The sequence below is a fragment of the Panthera onca genome, chromosome E3 (genome assembly GCF_046562875.1).
Source record: "Panthera onca isolate mPanOnc1 chromosome E3, mPanOnc1 haplotype 2, whole genome shotgun sequence".
Lineage (NCBI taxonomy): Eukaryota > Metazoa > Chordata > Mammalia > Carnivora > Felidae > Panthera > Panthera onca.
In genome coordinates this window covers 23,707,098-23,728,519 of record NC_138354.1, presented here as the reverse complement: position 1 = coordinate 23,728,519, position 21,422 = coordinate 23,707,098, and the positions used below count along the sequence as shown (strand labels likewise).

At 43.2% G+C, this 21,422-nt stretch overlaps 1 protein-coding gene across 6 annotated transcripts in view; it reads right to left on the bottom strand.

Moving 5' to 3' along the window:
* USP31 (ubiquitin specific peptidase 31) overlaps positions 1 to 21,422 on the bottom strand; it is a 62,928-nt gene that overhangs the window by 7,390 nt on the left and 34,116 nt on the right. For all 6 annotated transcript variants that reach the window (XM_078440064.2, XM_078440065.2, XM_060648770.3 and 3 more), the window contains 7 exons: positions 18,154 to 18,334; positions 14,659 to 14,770; positions 13,951 to 14,045; positions 12,156 to 12,233; positions 11,441 to 11,570; positions 6,576 to 6,695; positions 3,861 to 4,086 (listed from right to left, as the gene is read on the bottom strand). In XM_078440064.2, coding sequence (XP_078296190.2) covers positions 3,861 to 4,086; positions 6,576 to 6,695; positions 11,441 to 11,570; positions 12,156 to 12,233; positions 13,951 to 14,045; positions 14,659 to 14,770; positions 18,154 to 18,334 — 942 coding nt within the window. The remainder of the gene's footprint in view (positions 1 to 3,860; positions 4,087 to 6,575; positions 6,696 to 11,440; positions 11,571 to 12,155; positions 12,234 to 13,950; positions 14,046 to 14,658; positions 14,771 to 18,153; positions 18,335 to 21,422) is intronic.

Sequence of the window (21,422 nt, the reverse complement as noted above, 5' to 3'; positions counted from 1 at the left end):
GGTCAGGCCTAATGTATAAACGACCCAGCTGGGGAGATGGCGGCTGTTCTGGAGTGGGACATGCCCCCGGGACAAGGTGACAGAGCAGCCCTGCACTAGCATCAGTAGGCTTCTCTCCAGGACAGTCTGTTCCCAGTCACAGCACAGCAACTAAGGCAGCCCAGGAACACATTAATGGTTTAACAATGTATTTACTAGATAACTCACTTTTCTTCCTGGAACTAGCTTCTCAAATGTTTTCTAGACAAGTATTATTCAAACTGTGGTTTGCAGACTGGTCCCAGTCCACAACAAGCTAAGCACTCAAACTGAGATAAGCATTTAAAAACTTTCATAGCAACTGGACACTGCCAGGATATTTTTACTGTATTTTTACATAAGTATTGAGTCGTGAAAAATTGGAAATTTTAAAAAAGAACAGGCAGGTTCTGCCTCATAGAAGTTTGATCTAGAATCCATACACAAGTTAGCTATACACGTAACAGTTGATTATATCTAGAACTAGTACAAAATAAAACCCCAAATAGGGGCGCCTGGGTGGCTCAGGCAGTTAAGTGTCCAACTCTTGATTTCGGTTCAGGTCACAATCTCATGCTTCATGGGATCGAGCCCCACGTCAGGCTCTGTATGGACAGTATGGAACCTGTTTGGGATTCTCTCTCTCTCTCTCTCTCTCTCTCTCTCTCTCTCTCTCTCTGCCCCTCCCCTGCTCAAGCCCTCTCTCTCTCTCAAAATAAATAAACTTAAAAAAAAATCCAAACAAGGACTTAAAAACAAGGTATCTCAAATTCAACAACACTAGGGTATTTAAAATGTTCTCTAAACTAAAACCCTAAACATGTTATATACTGGAAAAGCAGTGGTATGGCCTAAGCATCACAAAGGGGAAATAATGTAGAAAGAGCCTAAGCTTTTCCTAGGTAACACAGGCCCTGAGAGGCAGGCATGAGCAGTTCCAGTGCACGGGCGTGGTCACCAAGTTCCAGTAAGATTACCTGCTGTAGGTCACAGAGCTCCGAAGAGGTGTCTAGCCTCTAGCCCACGTTCCTTTCACTAAACTATGCTGCCTCCAAAGTACCTGTGAGTTTTCAGGCATTTTCCAAAGTCTTCTCTATATAAAGATTAACATGAGGGGTGTTGTTGGTTGAGTGTCCGACTCTTGATTTCAGCTCAGGTCATGATCCCAGGGTCGTAGGATCAAGCCCTGCCTTGGGTTCTGCATGGAGTGCAGAGCCTGCTTACAATTCTCTCTCCCTCTGCCCCAGCTCATGCCTCACTTTTTTTTTTTTTTAAAGAGTAACATGATAGGTTAAAATCCAGCACTGTCCCATTTTTCTCAACAATTTCTTGCTAGAAACTGCATTACTTTCCTGAGAAACAATATTATAAATGGAAGACACATTCTTTACCAAAGCTGAAGCTGGACGAACACCAACCAGGGATGCTGGCAAAGGTGTTACCACACCAGCTAACCAGTGAAATTAAACCATTTCTAAGTCCCTTTCCATCTGAAGAGTCCCTGGGCGTGTAATTCTATGACTCAGTATCAAAGAACATAGATATGACTGGTAACACCCCAAAGGCAAACATCCAATTAGACACACGACATTTATTATACAAATGGGTCCCATCAAATATAAATACAAAATATGCAAGACCAAAATATAGTCTCACCAGATTTTAAATTTGGTTTAAGCCAAAATACTAGGTAAAATATATCTAAACGTTTAATTAATATTAACTCTGTCTTCTGGGGACTTATACTTCTCAATCTCATTCGTTCTTCTCCTTGAGCGTGCTTCTAGAGCAAGCAGAGGCAAAGCAAACCGTTCCACTATGAGACATGCTCCAAGCTGTATCCAGTCACCTTCCCTGTCTCCTGCATCCCATGGGGAAAGCAGGTTGAGAGAATGTGCCAGCAAAGGGGTTCGGGAGCCCAACAGGGAGGTCTCAGGGTTGACTGCTAGGGAACTCCACACAGTTGAAAAACCAGCTGGTAGAGCCAGACTTCCTCTACCCCCACCCCCGACCTTTATGAAGCACTGGCACCCCAGAATCTTGTAGCATGAAGCACTGAGTTCATGAAGAAAGGAAGTGCCTGCAAGTATACATGTCAAATGTGTTGAGTGTGAGGGAAGCAAAACTCCGAGTCCTGGCCGCCCACCCCCACAGATGGCCAGGCTAACAGCAGTGCCCTCCATGGACTCCTCACACACACGAATGTCCAAGGAAGAGCCCCCACGCCTGCGTGCCTCCCCAGTGTTCATCACGGATAATTCCAATTCTGAGACTCCATCTCAAGGAAATACAAAACTAGAATGTAAACTAAAAGATGTTCATCAGTGTTATGGTCAAAGTTAGAAAGCAGGAACAGTAGATATGTTCAACAACAGGAAATGGCTACATAAAATTAGAGTTCCACCAACAGAATATCCTGCGGTCCTAAAAAGTAGTGTGTATACAAATTAAGCATCGACAACTGAATACTCCTGTTACAACACGTAAGTGTGAAGACTGGGATGCAGGGACATACACACACCCCTCGCATCTCACCACGCTTCGGATTCTGGAACTTTTTTATTGTCTTCCTGTCAGCAGGTACAGTCCTGAAGTGCAGGCCACTATCCCATCAGCTTCTCCTGTGCCTCCAGTTTGCTCTAACCACCCTCTCCACTGGCCCCCTGCTCTTCCCGCTATGTACACTTCTGTGCACCACACAACCTATTACACATTACTGATCTGACAGATCATGTGGTCCTATATGTCCCTGCTCGATTACACTCTTAGGAGACACAGTTTGAGGCCTATTCATCTCTGATGTGAACCCAGTGCAAGTTACACGGGAGGTGCCCCATGAATGTTCACCTAAACAGAACATACCAGTACAACCACAACAGTGTAAAATAATGGCCAAAACGTCCAGAAAAACACTGGAAGAAATGTTACCTACATACAATGGGATAGTATTATTCAGCTTTAAAAATGAAGGAAACTCTGACACGTGCTGTAACATGGGTGAATCTTAAAGACATTACGCTACGTGAAGTAAGCCAGACACAAAAGGACAAATACTTGCAAGGTTCCACTTATAGAAGCTTCCAAGAGAATCAGATTCATAGAGACAGAACAGTAGTGGCCAGGAGTGGGGGGGGGAAGGCAACAGGGACTTGCTGTTTAACAGAGTTTCAATTTGGGAAGAAGAAAAACGTTCTAGAGATGGATGGTGTTGAGGGCAGCACTACAACATAAATGCACTTAATGCCACTGAACCATACACGTGAAAATGGTAAATTTTGATATGTATATTTATCACATTTTTTAAAAACGTTACCAATGGTTATTTTTGAGTGATGAGCCCATGGATGATGGTACTGTTCTCTCTTGTGTATAAATTTCATATAACGAACAGTCCCTTTTAAAAATGAAAAAGATAAATTTAGCTTTAAAACAAAAAGAAAAAATTCTTCCAAATCACCTTAAAGACACTATAAAACCGGTTCATCTAATCACTCCAAATAAGGGAGAAGCGACAACGTCAAGGAGTGGAGTGAAACCCTAAATGGCGGTGGGGGTGACGTAACCAAAGTGAGCCCCTGGTGACCCAGACAACATGATCTACCTGCACACACCACTCCCCAGTCAGGTCACACAGCTACCGGATGGTCCGACTCAGGAAGAGAAGGAAGAATTTGCATTTATTTGCTCTTGGACAGAGATCCAGCAGATGAAAACTGCCCTCAAAGATGGCAGACTGCGTACTAGAAGAGAAAGTGAGGTTCTAAAGCAAAAGTAGCCCTGTCACAAGCAAAACATGTCGAAGGAACGGTCAGCACAGACACCCGGCCTCTCGCACTGCAGACCTGTGTAGTGCCCCCCTTGCATGGTGCCATGATGATTGCACACAGCATACAGGTCATAGACGTAGTCCTCAGGGTCCCTCCCGAGTCCATAGGGCCGTCTCCATGGAGACCAATGGGATGGCAAACTCCAGCTGCTCTGACTTCTCTTAACCACATGAGGTGTCATGTCCAGGCCAGTCAAGGGGAACTTGACCATGTTCTGAAGTTTCATACGCCTGTCTCCTTCCTGTTACAAGAAGAAAAACAAGTTCTGATGATATTTTCATGCAAGTAGATGGTAGATCAATTCTGCGTGAAATGTGGACCCTAACAGCTCAAGTGGTTTGAGTTACCGATCTGATGGTTTCCAAAGATACGTACAAAATAAGGAAACACACTAACAGTTGTAACTATCTGGAGGAACAAGTTTTAATACTACTCAAACCAGAACAAGCAATGACGTACATATAAGGGGTGATGAGCCTCTCGGAGTCTCCATTTCCTTATCTGATAGATGAGTTTAGGTTTTTAACTTACAAACTGACAGTATTGGGCAGTTCATCATGATACCTCTGCCAAAGAGGCATGAAAAGTAATGGAGTAAAACTGTACATGAAAGACAAAGTTAGTGCTGGCACAGAATAGCCACCAGATAAGTAGTATACCCTTTTCCTCCCCACCTCCTCCAACAAGCACAATAACAGTTAACATTGACTTAATATATTCATTTAGTTGAGAATAATTCATTTAGTTGATAATCTCGGGTAATCTGTATCTTCCATTAGCCACGGGGAAATCCTCTGAAATCCAACTGTCCGCTCACTAGCTATTTTCTGAATGTTTCTTGTGTCTGTGGGAGCTCTAAGAAATTAATTGGGCATGGATAACACCCACCCCAAGGAGCCATGGATCTATTAAGAGAAGGAAAACGTTCATAAGAGAAAGGGAGGATGAGCCCCGGATGGTCAGGAAAGTCAGACCCGAGAATTTGGACCTTGCCGTGCAGTCAAGCACTGAGGCTTTGAGGGAGGAGGGAACGTCATCAAAGCTGTGTAAGCAGTGCACAGCACGGGACAAAAAGGGAGGAGCAGCTTAAGTGAAGAAATCAAGTAGAAGACAACGTGACTGCAACCAGCTAGAAAGCATCACAAGTCTGAACGGGCAGGCTGACAGCAAGAATGGGGACAAGGGGACACACACAGGAGGCAATGCAGAGGCACAACCAAGCTGAAGAGATGACTGGTTACATGGGAGGGATAAGAAAGAAGTCGATGGGGCGCCTGGGTGGCTCAGTCGGTTGAGTGCCAACTTCGGCTCAGGTCACGATCTCGCGGTCCGTGAGTTCGAGCCCCGCATCGGGCCCCTGTGCTGACAGCTCAGAGCCTGGAGCCTGTTTCGGATTCTGTGTCTCCCTCTCTCTGACCCTCCCCCATTCATGCTCTGTCTCTCTCTGTCTCAAAAATAAATAAACGTTAAAAATTTTTTAAAAAAAGAAAGAAGTCGAAAACAACACTGCAGTTTTGAATCTGGGTGCTGGAAGGGTGAGGACATTTCTTCTAAAGAAACAGAGGGCAAAGGAAATCGGTCAGCTTGTGTGTGGAAGAAGGCCGGGCTCTGAACCTCGGCTATCTGCATACAGCAGCTATCTGCATACAGTCGGGACACTCTTTACTATGATTAAAAACCTAGGGATCCTGTGCCCGTCACCCCAGACACTCCCACTTCATCAGCAAATCCTAAACATCTGTTGATCTATTCCAGGCTTTTCTCCACAGCCACTGCTCCGGACAAGCCACCAGCATCCCGCCCCTGCATGGTTGCATCGGCTCCCTTCAGATCTCCCTAGCTTCATTCACGTGGCCTCCCATCCTCCACACAGCAGCCAGAATAGTCTCTTCAAAACACAGATCTGGCCATGTTGCTTCTCTGCTTAAAACCCTTTATCAGAATCCCACTCTGCCCACCAGGAACAACCAGCCCCTGCCCTTCCCCCACCCTCTGGAGCTCCAGCCAAACCGGTGTGCTGTCAGTCTCTTGCACGTGCTGCCCCGCTCAGGGCTCTGCACACGTGGCTCCCTCCGCCACCGTGTGTGTGCAGCACGGCCCCCACCTCACTTGGGAGAGGCCTACTCCTAATCTTTCAGATACACACCTTAAAGCCAGGCCTGAGAGACTCCTTGAACATTTCCCTCTCATTTCCCTCTCTTACAGTGGGGCCTGCCCAGGACAACCCTAACCTCAGGGAACACACAGCCTTTTGGGAAAAACTGACTCGGAGCAATACAACTCACATCAGATTTTCTCTGCATATATTTATGAGTCATCTTCCCAACTATGTGACCGCTTCTGGGAGCAGCGTGACACCTGCTATTACTTTAGGTACAAAGAGAATTCTACCTGCCCCAGAAAGGAGCTCTGTGGTTTTTTTAAATCCTAAAGTACACTTACCAAAATTTAAAGCACAACATTTTCAAATCTAAAGCAAATCCTCAAGAACAAAGTAAAACATCTGCAGTATGAACTAAAATGTTTTGAATTGAAAAGGCCCCAGGATGCTCAAATTTTGCTTTGGGTAAGAACAAACATGACCCCAGACACTGGGGCAGAGGCATCTGTAACAACACGGACAGGGATGCTGGGTCCAACAGGGACACCGAAGGACCCCCATGCAGACCACAGCAGGGGCATGAGAAACTTGGTCACAGCTTTTCTCACTGTGACAGAGGACATCCTTACCTGTCGAAATCTCTTCAGATGGATAATAAGCACATCGGGCAGAGTCCAGAGGCTTAACGTGATGCTCCCCTGCTGCAGCTGCTTACAGTGTGGGCACCGCCAGGCGTCATCCGGGGCAAGCTGAAAACAAGGAGCATGACACGACTTCCGTTACGCACCACCTCAGGCGAGGCTTTTATAGGAGGCCGCGGCCCCCGCTTCTTGGTGAGGGCACGGTACAACTCGGGTCTCTCGGGAAACCGCATACATAGGATGCAGAGTCAATGGAAAACACCATCAAAAGCGGCACCTGGCCAGAGCTGGCACCCAAAGATTTGCTGAATAAATCATCTCTCAAAAATGCATGACTGAACAGGTAAATATTACAGAGGATGTTCCACATCACAGAAGAACCTCAAATTCCACAGATTCTCAAACTCAACCTGTTGCGCTTCCATCAATATACTGTCCTCCTCCTCCTCCACCTGTCCCATCCTCCTTCCCTCCCTCCCCCTTCCTCCCCCTCCTCCTCCATGTCATACCTCAACAAACACTACTGCCACCCACCAAAAGCAGAACCGGCAGGGCGGACAGGTATCCCAAACCCTCAAACCCTTCCCTCTTCCTCTCGTTCCACATCTACCCAAAGTAATTGCCTGCCACCTCTCACACCTGTCTCCTGCACTCCATTCCCACTAACATGGTCTTAATTCAGAGTCCTTACCCTCGCTCTCATCTGGGCTTCTGGAGTCTCCTATCTGATCTCTCTCTCCCAAGCACTAACCCACTCCAAACAATCCTCCCCCATCCTGCTACCAACAAGGTCTTTCTGAACGTCAATCTGAGGCCTTAAGTCCACATATGTCATCTCTGCAGGTGAGGGTTTCAGGAAGGGGATTTATTCAGTTAGAGGTATGCCCATGAGGCATGTCTGATGAGAGATTTAAGTCTCCTCTGGAGTTCAGAAGATGCACCAGATCAGGGACTATCAACATGATGAGGTAAGGAATGACCATGCCTACTGAGATGGAACAGATAGAAACACAGAACAGAATCTTGGGGAATGCCTCTTTTTTTAAGTGAACCACCAGAGCCTGAGGATGCATAGTCAGAAAAATAGGCAAGTCAGAAGCATTCCCTCTGATGTGTACCAAGGAGAGAGAATGGCAAGATCCCATGGAGAGGTCAGATGGTGATGGAGCAAAGGCCACAGAACTGAGCAAACCAGGGGCCACCGAGAGTTTCAGAGGGCAGTGTCAGAAGTGCAAGTGGGATGGAGAGAGGGAAAGAGCTGAAACCAATAATAGGGAATAAGGCAGAAAAGAAGAGGAGAAAGGCAGGCATGGTAACAGGAAAAGGAAGCAGACTGGGTTGTTGTTTTTTTTCCCCCGTGGCAGGAAGACCGAATCACATTTGTAGGAAACATGGGGAAAAACAGAAGTTTGGGTGGATGGAAGTGACTCAGACACTTAACACTGGCAGAGACCCACAACTGTCATCTGGTCAGTCTGCATCTCTGTGTGACTTATTAATAGTCTATGTATGTGGCCATCCAGCCCAGCGTGTGTGGTAAAGGAGCAGGCTGTAGTCTGTTTTGTCAATTTCCAATACAGATACTTTTATAAGATACAATAAGAACAACCTGACAATGTCTAAGAGCTATGACAGCCTCGAAAAGGTCTCTGATTTCTGTACTTATCTCATTGTAAACTGCTACAAAGAGCTCCTGGCCCTGCCGACCACATTGAGCACCGCTGGTCTCGCTGACTCTGACCAGCAGATGAAGGGCAGCTATCTCAGTAGGCAGCTCTTCCATTTTCAGACCGTCTGTCACAAAGTTCTTCCTCATATTAAGACAAATTCACTCTCCCTGTAATTTCCAATCTTTAGGTTCTGCTTTTCAGATAAAATTAAGTCCAATCCCTTATCCACAAGCCGGTCCTTGAAGTGCCTAAAAATGACTATTAGATCCCCACTCAAGGCCTCCTCTGTCAAATTCAGCATGTCGTGGTTTCCAGATGCACCAGCCCCTATCCACTCTCTCTGGTGCCCTGGTTTGTCAGTCTCTTATTAAAGAGTGAGCATTTAAGGTAATGAAAAGAACAGTGCTATCACCATCTGAATTCTGGGCACTGTTTTAAAGCATCCTTAAGGCAGCTGACAGTGGCTGGCACGTGACACTGCTGATCAATACTGAGCTTGCAGACATCTAAATCCCCAAGTTAGCATCTCACAGCCTGCTGCTGAATCTCACTGTCTCCTCTTCTGTGTCCCTGTCGTATTTCTGGACCCGATGACTGAACTTCCCAAGTAACATTCATTTATGCATTCATTCTAGTGTGGACTTACTGAATCCCTGTCTATGTGCCAGGCGTGGCTTATAGATATTGGGATTATTTTATGACCAGAACAGACTCTCTCAACTCTCTCCCTTACCTGCTGTGTCCCAGCCACACTGGCCTCATTCCTGTTTTTCAACCATGCCAAGTTGCTTGCTTTATTTACTTATTTATCCCCACCAAACAGACTGAGGTCAGAAACACTGCCTGGCTTAGTCCCTGTTATATCCCCAGTACTAAGCATACCACCTAGTGCACAGTGTGTACTCAATAAACATTTACTGAATGAATGAATCCCTACTAAAACGTATCTTGCTAGCTTGAACTTAACCTTCTAGGTCAATGAGATGTTCTGTGGAATACCAATGTTGTCATCTAGTAGATCCACTCAGTTTTAAGCTTTGGGCCATTCTCAAACATCTCCCAAATTAAAAAAAAAAAAAAAAAAAAAAAGCCCAAATAGGACGAGGTACTACACAGAGTCTGCCATCAACCTGTTTTTAAAGCCAACTGCCTATTGTATAATTAGGCTCCAAACTGGGAAGGAAAAAAAAAAATAGGTCTTATGAAAAACTATTATTAGGGATGTCTGGGTGGCTCAGTCGGTTAAGTGCCTGACTTCAGTTCAGGTCATCATCTCAAGGTTCCTGAGTTCAAGCTCCACAGTGGGCTCTCTGCTGTCAGCACAGAGCCCGATTCAGATCCTCTGTCCCCCTCTCTCTCTCTGGCTCCCCACTGGTTCTCTCTCCCTCTCTCTCTCTCAAAAATAAACTTAAAAAAAAAAAAGAAAAACTATTATTAAAGGACCTAGCTATGAATAGCTTGGGGGAAAAAAGACTGTGAGAATATTAAAAGTATTTTCAAATATTTAAAGGATAGACAAGTGGAAGAAAATCAGGACTTGTCATCACATATCCTTAATGAATGTGTTGGTTGCAGTAACCTGGGGCATATTTCAGAGAAGCCTCGGGGACCAGCAGAGATATCCAGGGAGGAAATGGCGTGTCTCCTGAGTACAGAAATGCCTCGTAACTAAGGTATTCAAATAGCAGCTGGATAATCACCTATTTGAAATTAGGCAGAAGAACTCAACCATTAGAAAATAGGAGTTTTGGGGTGCCTGACTGGCTCAATCGGTTGAGTGTCTGGCTCTTGATTTTGGCTCAGGTCATGATCCCAGGGTCGTGGGATCAAGCCCCATGCTGAGCCTGTAGTCTGCTTAAGATTCTCTCTCTCCCTCTGCCCTCTCCCCTGCTCATGGTCTCTCTCTCAAAAAAAAAAAAAAAAAAAAAAAAAAAAAAGAAAAGAAAAGAAAAAAGGAGTTTTAAAGTCCCCTCCAACCCTGAAATCGCAGGATTCACTAAATATAAGAGTGAACAGTAACAATTAGCAGTCAAAAGTATGATACTAAACATCAGCTCAAGATTAGCTGAACACCAAGTGCTCTAGTCAAGGCTGCTTAAGGTGCAATGCCCTAGAGAGTTTTAAAAACCACACAGGCGTTGGCCCCATCCACAGAGACTTATTCATGTATCCCACTCTTCTATTCAAATATTTACTGAGTCCCTACAATCTGCAAAGCACTGTACTGTGGTCTAAAACATGCCTTCTGATCTTTCTTTTTTTTTTTTTTTTACAGTTTATTTTTGAGACAGATAGAGAGAGAGAATGGGGGACGGGCAGAGAGAGAAGGAAGCACAGAATCCGAAGCAGGCCCCAGGCTCTGAGCTGTCAGTACAGAGCCCTACGTGGGGCTCAAACTCACAAACCGTGAGATCATGACCTGAGCCAAAGTCGGGCGCTTAACCGACTAAGCCACCCAGGAGCCCCCCAAACTTTCAATCTACATCTGCACTGAGCACTCCAAAGTGTGGCTAATGTAGCTAAGGAACAGAATTTTTAATTTTGTTTCATTTTAATTAATTTAAGTTTGAATTTAAGTAGGTCCTGGCACATATGTTTTTGGTGCCAAAAAGTTAAGAATAACTATTTTTGTTACTAGGGGAAATGACTTAAAATCCATAAATCAAGGGGTGCCTGGGTGGCTCAGTCAGTTAAGTGTCAGACTTCAGCTCAGGTCATGATCTCGCAGTTCACGAGTTCCAGCCCCACATCAGGCTCTGTGCTGACAGCTCAGAGCCTGGGGCTTGCTTCAGATTCTGTGTCTCCCTCTCTCTCTGCTCCTCCCCCATTTGCGCACATGTGCACGTGCACGCTCTCTCTCTCTCTCTCAAAATTAAACAAACATTTAAAAACAAGGTTTAAAATCTCTAAATCAAAACAAAAAAATAATACATATATTACTGTTAAAAAAGAAAAAAAATTAACTACAAAGGTTCACTTCTAGAGCATTTCAATCAATCAAGGTTTTCTAGTAATCTAAACTACTTTTGTTAAAGTCCTAAAAGGAATAGCACTAAGACACCCATTATGTGAGTGAAAAACGCCTGGGGACTTTTCTGGGGCATACTTTGCTCTCCGGTGTCATCCTGCCACATCGCCCTCCCTAGCACCCTCACCATCCCAGAAGTGCTGCCAGGCTCTTACCCGCTCCTCTTTGGTGTAGAGCTGGAAACACTGGGATAAAGTGCAAGTCTGGGGCTGATGATGACGCTCCCTCTGCAGACGGACACTTTCTGCATCAGGAATATACTCATCTTCAGTATTTACAAACAAGCTGCAATTGGGGGGGGGGGGGAGGGAAGCATTTATCAGAGAATGTCTTGCAAAACTGACCCCCAAATTGCAGCTTCACAATGTGACTATAAATTCATAACCAAAAAGAACCAATGTGTAACAAAAGCAAACAGGTTATCAATTGGTCATCCAACTTTTCTATGTTCCAAAATAGTCTTGAAAAGCTCTGTATCTATAAAGTTATTTCTTGAAAATAACTTGGGAGTTGGTTTTCATGGGATTGGTCATGAACCATTAATATATATTCTTGTCCTTTGTATCTACAGGCATGCATTTGGCATAATTTACTAGAGTTAATGGGCTTATAATAAAAATCAAAATCATTGGCCCTGAACAGTAATGAATAAACAGCTCAGTCTCATCAGCAGCAAATGTTCTGAGGTTTTTGAGATCCAGACAACAAAATGTATAGGAAAGAAATAACTGATTAAAGGCTTAGCAAGCCACTTGGATACTTAGCTAAAAAGAGAGATTTGTCTCAGCTAATCTGAGGGATCAAAGGGATGCTATTAAAAATGGTAATTAAAACGATGATTCTATAAACACTAAATAAAACAATACTCACAAATCTTTTGTTTCCTTGTCCCATTCTACCACTAACTTCACATGAGCAGTGCCACCTGGTCCACAAGATTTTAATGCCCTAGAGGATGGAGAAGGAAGTCACATATTATGCTCTTAATAAATTATTTTACTTATGATTATATCCTATCTGAAATTTGATATCATAATGTGATTGCTGAAAATGTTCAACACTGTTCCTCATCAGAGTTTCTAGCAAGACAATTATGACTTCATATTTAGAATAACTAGGTTACAACTGGACTGAAAAATCCTTAAATTAAAATGTCCAGTACAGAAGGAGACTAGAAGAAATTAGTCTCACATTATGTAGGCTGTCTACAATCACTCTCAGATGTTCTTCATGACCTTTCCAACTTTTTGTCTCATTTCTCACCAACCCAAACAGAGACCAGATAGTAGTCCCTCTGGGAACAAAGTCTTGCTCCTACATCTCTTCTCCCCCATAACCCATGCCTGGGCCCTTGGACTGTGCCCCATGCCAGTCCAAACTGTGCCCTTCCTGCAAGGTACCCCTCAAGTTCCATCCCTGTCTTTTATAAAGCACTCCCCTCAGGTGGCCTTTCTTGTCACCATCTCCTGAGAAACTCTTTCAGCAATAGTAGTCAATATTAATTACCCATCTAATATTTGTTACGCTTTGCAGTATTCTGGATCAGTATCTAATCTCTTAACTCTTGTCTCTAAAACCAAACATAAACTGCTTTCAAACACAACTACGTTGTATACTTTTTTTGGAATCTTAAAGTGCAAACACCACAATATTTGCTGAAAAATCATAATAAAGATAATGTGAGTTTTTGTATTTATGCAACTATATATATTGCATATATATATATGTGTGTGTGTATATATATATATATGTGTGTATATATATGTATATATACACATATGTGTATTCTTTATTAATGCAGTAGGGTGTTGGAAGCATATAGAAGAGCAGGGAGGTAGCAGAGGGAAGCGACTAGGTCTACTGAGGAAGAGGAGGAACAGTGTGAAGGTTCAAGGGAATGGAATGATCCACAGAGGACACCACACATGCAAAGGCACACACGAGTCATGCCACGTGTTCCAACAATCCTCATGCTGGGATACTGCTGAAGATTTAAGATGAGGGGAAGAGCCTGACAAACGGGGTGTGAGCAGGGTTCAAACTGTAGAGCTTCATACACTGTGGAAGATGGGCTTCATCTTTTAGGTCACAGGTTGCCATTTAAGATTTCCAGGAGGAGGGGCACCTGGGTGGCGCAGTTGGTTAAGCATCCAACTTCAGCTCAGGTCATGATCTCACGGTTCAGGGGTTCGAGCCCCACATCGGGGGCTCTGTGCTGACAGCTCAGAGCCTGGAGCCTGCTTCAGATTCTGTGTCTCCCTCTCTCTCTGCCCCTACCCCACTCGTGCTCTGTCTCTGTCTCTCTCTCTCTTTCTCAAAATAAATAAACATTAAGAAAAAAAATTTCCAGGAGGAAAGCGGCATGATGAGAATTCTACTTTGGAAAACTTCCATCTCGGCTGAGTATGAAAGTGTAATTATATCTGTAGTCCTGGGACATACATTAATTTGCTTTCCTGACAGGAGGACTCCAGGTTTTTCTGATTTCGAAAAAGATCATAAAACATATCATACTCAAATATGAATGAAAAGTAAAAAGTATACTTAATTTCTAAACGAGCCTGAAGAGCCTACATACATAGGTGGAAACTGTACCAGCCGTCACTAGAAATTATACATGAGCATAAATAAAATTGTAGAAGATGATTTATTGACTTATTTTTACCTTTCTACCGTTGGGTGGCACAGGGGTTTCTCCTCCTGGGGCAGCAAGTATGTTATCCCCACAACACTGACGACACGCAAACTGAATGGACACACCTGCATCAAACAGTAAAGGAGGATTTGACTGAATTTCTCTTCAAAGGCATGTGCGTCACAGTAGCATTTCCAAAACAGATTAGAGAGACAGCAAATGGTTTGGCAAAATGCTTCTCTCTGATATTCTTTAGGTTGTTGAGCCACTCTTACACACTTTAAATATGATTTACCTAAATGCAGTTTACATATCAAATATGTTATGCAGGACAAGTAACATGCTGCTTTAGGCTGAACGTTAACTTCATGTAAGTCTCCCATGGATACCTTAATATAGTAGTCGTAATTTTGAAAGTACACAGATAGCTGTTCTACAAAATGTCTCCAAGCTGATCGTGTGCTAATCTTTATTAGATAAATATATATTATAAAGAAATACCCAGCAGTTCAAGGAAATTCTTGCAGTGGCCAGAAAATGAGGGGCTAAGTCCTTAGTCTTGAAAATCTGAACACAGCTGATTTTACTAAACAGCTTTGCACACAGCTCCTTGGCATCCCAGCGCCATGTCTGGTCCTCCCTAAGTGCAGAGGTCCAAAACTCAAACTTCTCTGCAGGGACTGTTTCATCATTGGGTACACACGCATTCTGTGCTGGAGCATCCAGATGCCGACCCACCTGAATGCAAACCGTGGGCCTCAGGAAATACTTCATCTTCTCCAAGATTTCCTTCTGCAGAAGGTCCCATGCTATTGTCTTCTCCAAGTGCAGCACAAAAGGCAGTCCAAATCTAACACACATAAATATTGCAATCGCTTTAAAAGTATGGCAATTCTTTTAATACTGTAATTCTTTATTCAAGATCTCTTAAAATGGAACAACTATCTAATTGGGTTTAGGACGGTTCTCAAAATAAAACAAACAGGAAATGCAACAGTTACTCCCAGAAGTGGATGAAAAAGTCCGAAAAGAAGCTTAGATTTCTAAATGAAATTTAATACCTCATGTGCCAAAATGGCTTCTAAGGGATATTAGGTCACAAGAGGCCAGGACCAACGAATATGGTAAGGAAAGAGAGCGGGAGTGGACACGCTCCGACAAACGGCATGGGTCCACAAAAAGGGGTCAGGTGCTGGAGGAATAGATGGCTGGAAGGTCTAGCGGGCAGGTGGCTGTACCCTGGTAGTCTGACAAGCAAGTGACACTGAAAGTCAGCTCCCAGCCTAGGGGCGAAGCCAGGTAGCCCCTGCCCATGCTGGGCTCTCAGGAGTCAGAGGATCAGAGACAGTACCATGTACATGTACCATGTAAGGCTCTGGCGGTACTCAGATCACCAAGGGAGCTTGGAAACAACAATGATGCCCAGCAGTCCCCTGAGACTGCACTGTAATCACTCTGGTATGTAGCTCAAGCACTGAGCTTTGCTGAGGAAGCCCCAGATGGTTCTAACACGCAGCCAGGGCAGGACCACTGGCCCAGCCTCACTCTCACTCACACCTGGCCACTCATACCTACTCATTGTGCCCTACATGTATGCTACTCACCCAGCCAGGTCTCTGTGCAGCCAGCTCCTTCAGCTTGAACAACCCTCCCACCTCTTCCCTAAGCCACTCCCTAGTCCCCCACATCAAGACCCAGGGGAGGGATTCTTCCCCAGGAAGCACCCTGTTGATCGGCTCCCTGTGCTATCTGGGCCACTGCACTCACTACACCGTGCGAAAGATAAGGTCTGTCTCCCTAACTCCCACCAGTAAACCAAGGCAGGAACTGTGATTTATTTATCATAGTCACCCAAACAGCCAACCCCTAAGAATCCATAAGTGTTTAATGAACAAATGAACAAAGAGATAAACCTTGACTCAGGCTGAAGCCGAGGCACTCACATCAAGAAAGCTGCTCCTGGAGCACCTGGATGGCTCAGCCGGTTGAGTGTCTGACTCTTGATTTCAGCTCAGGTCATGATCTCACTGTTCATGGGTTTGAGCCTCACACTGGGCTCAGGGCTCACTGTGCAGAGCCTGCTTGGAATTCTCTCTCTCTCTCTCTCTCTCTCTCTCTCTCTCTCTCTCCCCCTTCTCTCTCTTCTCCCCTCCCCTGTCTCTCTCAAAATAAATAAACAAACAAAAAAGGAAAGCTGTTCCTATGACCTCAGCCTACACACAGCAGTACTCCACAACCAGCACCATGATGGGAGATAAATTACAAGCACATGTAAATCAGCCACTCCTGGTTTTCACATGATCATGTCCTCACTTGTAAGGGGATAGTATTACGCAAGGGACTCCACAAGTTCTTTATTTTATATCAACAGGCTGAGCTGCCTTTCTTTCTGCCCCGTAAACATGCCACGCTCCTCTCGGTCTCAGGGTCTTTGTACTCATGTTCCCTTATCACGGATCCTTCTCCCCGGAGGCTCACACTGTCTCCTCACTCGGAGGACTCCGCTCCGTGCTGCATCCCGGGGTGGACCTCCCTGTCCCCCTCTCCAGCGAGTCTTGCCACCTCCCCACCGGCACACTCTCTCACTCCAGCCTGCTTTCATATCTTCGAGGTGCTGATGACTGTCTGAAGTTAAGTGTGTTTACTTGTTCGCAGTCGGTCTGTCCTCACTGGGACAGAAGCTCCACAAGAACACAGTCTATCTCGTTCACTGCTCTATCCCCAGGGTCGGAACAGTGCCCGACATACTGTAAACACCACAGCATTTGTCAACCAATATCATATATATACAAATCAACATATTTCACACTTATGTTATTGAACCATCATTAAATAAGGAAATTACTGCAAAGCAACATTTTAAAAGGCTAATGCAATGCTACCCTGACAAACAGCAGAAACAAAGTCCTTTGTCCCTGAAACTTATCCATATCTTGTTGTTACTCAGGTTACATTACTACTGTGACAAAGCTGCTTTAAAAGATAGTCATATAAGGACTTCAAGAGACAAAACAGATAAACATAAGGGGAGGGAAACAAAAGTAATATAAAAATAGGGAGGGGGACAAAAGAGACTCATAAATATGGAGAACAAACTGAGGGTTGCTGGAGGGATTGTGGGAGGGGGGATGGGCTAAATGGGTAAGGGGCATTAAGGAATCTACTGAAATCAACGCTTCACTATATACTAATTTGGATGTAAATTTTAAAAAATAAAAAATAAAGTAAAAAAAAAAAAAAGATAGTCTAAACCTCCCATAAATTCTTAGCAGGAACAGATTTGAGAGAGATTTGTGACTCCCAAATTTCTGACTTAAGCAGCTGAATGAATAGTGGTGCCATTCGCTGAGACAGGAAATGCTGGAGGACCATATTTACAGGGTAAGAGAATCTGTACAGTTTGGAACCTAACACTGAGGTACATGTACCGTCCAAGTTGATATGCTAAGAATTAAAGAATTAAAAAAAAAAAAGCTGTTAAGAAAGTAGCTGGATATAGGTCTATAGGATCCACGAGGCGCCTGGGCCGAAAATAAACACATGAAATGAGACATTAACAATTAGATGAGCTCGAAGAGCCTTTCCAATTCAGACTCTACCATCCTTATTTTATATTCTCCCCCCCTCCCCAAACCCTCAAATCAGGTCAACTTACATTCTTTATAAATATCAGATTCAAAAATTAAAGATTTTTTATTTTTTTAAATTTTTTAAATGTTTATTTTTGAGAGAGACAGAGAGAGAGAGAGAGAGAGACAGAGAGAGAGAGAGCGAGCGTGTGCAAGCAGGAGAGGGGCAGAGAGAGGGAATCCCAAGTAAGCTTCATGCTATCATGCAGAGCCTGATGCAGGGCTCACAAACTGTGAGATCATGACCTGAGCCAAAGTTGTATGCTTAACCAACTGAGCCACCCAGGTGCCCCTCATAGTTTTGTTTTGTTTGTTTTTTTTTAAATTGTTTATTGTGAGAGACAGCAAGTGTGAGTGGGGGAGGGGCAGAGAGAGGGATGGAGGAAGAGAATCCCAAGTAGGCTCTGTGCTATCAGTGCAGGGTTCGATGTGGGGCTCAAACCCAGGAACCGTGAGATCAGGACCTGAGCTGAAATCAAGACTGGGATGCTTGACCAACTGAGCTACCTTGGTGCCTGTCATCCCTACTTTTTAAAGCATTTTAAATTGTTTGAAAACATTAGACTTTTAAAGTTTCAGCACTTACTGGTGGGTCAGTTTTTACCTTTTCCCTTGCTGCCCAGTGCAAGCTCGGTTACACACTAAAAGAACAATCTTGTCGCCTCCTGGTCTTGTCGGGGGCAAGTCTGTTTTCCCTTGCTTTGCTGCTGCCTGTGTACAAGAAGACAGTCGATGATGATCCAAGCCAAATTTCAAGTGGTTTAGATTGTTGTTTAAGTGTATTCCTGGAAAAAAAATTAAAAACAACTTATTCTATCTTTTCAAAATTCTTTCATTCATTCATTACAAAGAAATTTACCCAGCAGAGAAATTAAGAAGCTGTCATTATGTAATTTAAACTACAAACGAAAAAAGAATGATTATGATGATAATGATTATGAGATAACCAGCCATTAAAATAATTTCTTAAGCATCTATCATTTCCTTTAAACTAGCTTTATATATCTTAAAAAGTGAAATTTAAAATTCTTCACTTCAGTGAATACTGGATACAGTTGTATTTTTTATTATTTATTTATTTTGAGGGAGAGCGTGCATGCATGCGCACAAGCACAGGAAACAGGCAGAGACAGAATCCCAAGCAGGCTCCGCACTGTCATCATAGAGCCTGATATGGGAGGGACTCAATCTCACAATCATGAGATTTTGAGAGCAAGTTTGCAGAGATGATCCACCAGGGCAAATTTAAGGGGAGAGCATGCAACCAGGAACCAAATAAATTTTTAAAAAATAAAAAATTAAGACTAGTAAACGTGGAATGATCTTCAATATTTTAATAGCAGTTTCTTCTCCCTGATTAACAAGACAGACTTATAAAAAACAAAGTATAAACCGCACTTAACTAGACTCACAGCCATTATAGGACATGTCAACTTTAATGCAATCAACCACCCTGGATGGACCTACATTTAAGTGAACAAAAATATATGATCGATAGGCATAATACAGGTTGCTAGGAATCAGGTCTTTAGAAATGCCTAAAAGCAGCGCTATCTGTCAATCTTAGCTACTCAGCAATTCAGTACCTAGTACAACGCCCTGCACTTAGTAGAAATTTGAAAGTGCTTGATCAAATAACCATTCATTTCAATGGAATACTACTCAACCATTAAAAAGAATAAAACCTTGGGGTAGCTCAGTCAGTCAAGGTTCCAACTCTTTTTAGCTCAGGTCATGATCTCACAGTTTGTGGCATCAAGCCCCATGTTGGGCTCTGTACTGATAGCACAGAGCCTGCCTGGGATTCTCTGTCCCTCCCTCTCTGCCCCCTTCCCCAACTCGTGCACGTACACTCTCTCTCAAAATAAATAAACAAGAAAAAAAAAAAAGGACATCTTGCCATTTGCAGCAACATGGATGGACCTTGAAGGCATTATGCTAAGTGAAAGAAGTCAGAGAAAGACAAATACTGCATGATCTCACTTATATGTGGAATTTAAGACAACGACAACAAAACGAAGGCAGAGATACACAGAAGAGACTGGTGGTCGTAGAGGAGAGTGGGAGTGGTCAGGCAAAATCGGTGAAAAGGGTCAAAAGGTACAAACCTCAAGTTATAAAATAAATAAGTAATGGGATGTAATGTACATTATGGGGAGTATAGTTAATAATACTGTATTGTATATTTCAAAGTTGCTGAGAGTAGACCTTAAAAGCCCTCATCATAATAAAAAAATTTTTGTAACTCCATGGTGATGGATGTTAACTAGATTTCCTGTGATGATCATTTTGCAGTATATACAAACACCGAATCATTATGCTGTACCCCTGAAACTAACATGTTATATGTCAACTACACCTCAACAAAAATAATAATAAAATTAAATTAAAATAATTGTTCACTTCTTTAATCTTTTGGAAGTATAGCCTAAGGAAATTATACCCCAACTTGCAAATAGAAGAAAGCCCTTCACCACCACCACCACATGCATAAATGAGAACAACAGCAAAAGGAGAATAAAAAGTGGCTTATAAAAAAGAATTCATAGCAGAATTCTGGCAATAACCTAAGCATCCAGCAATACAAGACTTGCCAAACCTATTAAGGGACATCAGCATTACAGCAATTTAAAATAACAAGTATATGGTTAATACCAAAATAAATTCCAGATGAATTAGAGTTAAAAAAAAAAAAAAGTATACAGAAGCTAGAAATAAGGAAAAATGGAATCTTCATTAAGCTATTAAAGGGAAGAAAACTTTTTAACCTTAAATACCAAAAAGAAATCACAAGAGGAAAAACAGGTTTCACTCCATAGCCATTTCAAACTTTGGTATGATAAAATAAAAATAAGAGAAGTCTGAATTTGAGACAATAAACGGCCTCACTGCCCAGCTCCTTGGCAGAAAGAAGGCTGGGGAGACCTGTTCTCAAGTGATAAGGGTCCCTAATGAGATGAGGGGGTACCACTCAACTGCACAGAAATCAAGCTCTGTGTTCAAAGAGCAGGCCCAGTTACTATCAGCTGCATGACTGGGGCAGTTATTCAACTCCCCAAGTCTTCCCTCATTTGTAAAACGGGGAAGGCAGCAAGTAGCCTCATAGGCCTCAAATAACTTATTTATAAAGATTAGAGCAAAGGCTAACACATACTTAGTAAAGTACAGTGTTCCAACAGAGCCACTCTCTGGTTAGAACACAATCACCTTGGACCTCATCAAATTCACTTAAAAACGAAATTTAGTATTAACCATTAACAACTGGGGTGTGAAAGGGGATTTGAGGAAATTTTCAGTTGAACATTAACTGGGCTCTTGCTCTGCATTAGGAACTATACTAAACTGCTGGGTACAGAAAGATAAAACAAAGCATAGCCCCAAGTGCAGAGAATTTCACAGCATGGTGCAGGCAGAGGAGAAAAAAAGATCATTTCCACGCAACATGCTGGTGTCAGAGATTAGCAGAAGCTTTCACTGGAACAAGGAAGAGGAGTAAGTCAGCAGCCTGATGTGGAGGAGGTAAGGAAAGGGTTTCAGGAAAAGGTGATGACTGAGTATTTTTTTACTGTAATGCAATTAAAAGTAGAAAACAAATTGAACAAAAGCACACACATGAAAAAGCACCTGGAAAATAAAGCTCCTAGGTCAAAAAAATTAAAACTTGAATAACAGACTACCTAGAAACTAATAATGTAAATATGGGTGGGTATACCAGAGAAAACTGAATCCTAACTGGCAGTGGAGAAAGCTGATCAACCCAACATACAGAATTACCAAAAGGTTCAGAAACTAGAGGCACCCGTGGAAGTAGGTGTGAAGGAAAAGAACTAAAATAAGGACTTTCAAGAATGGCACCAAGATCATTCAAAGTGG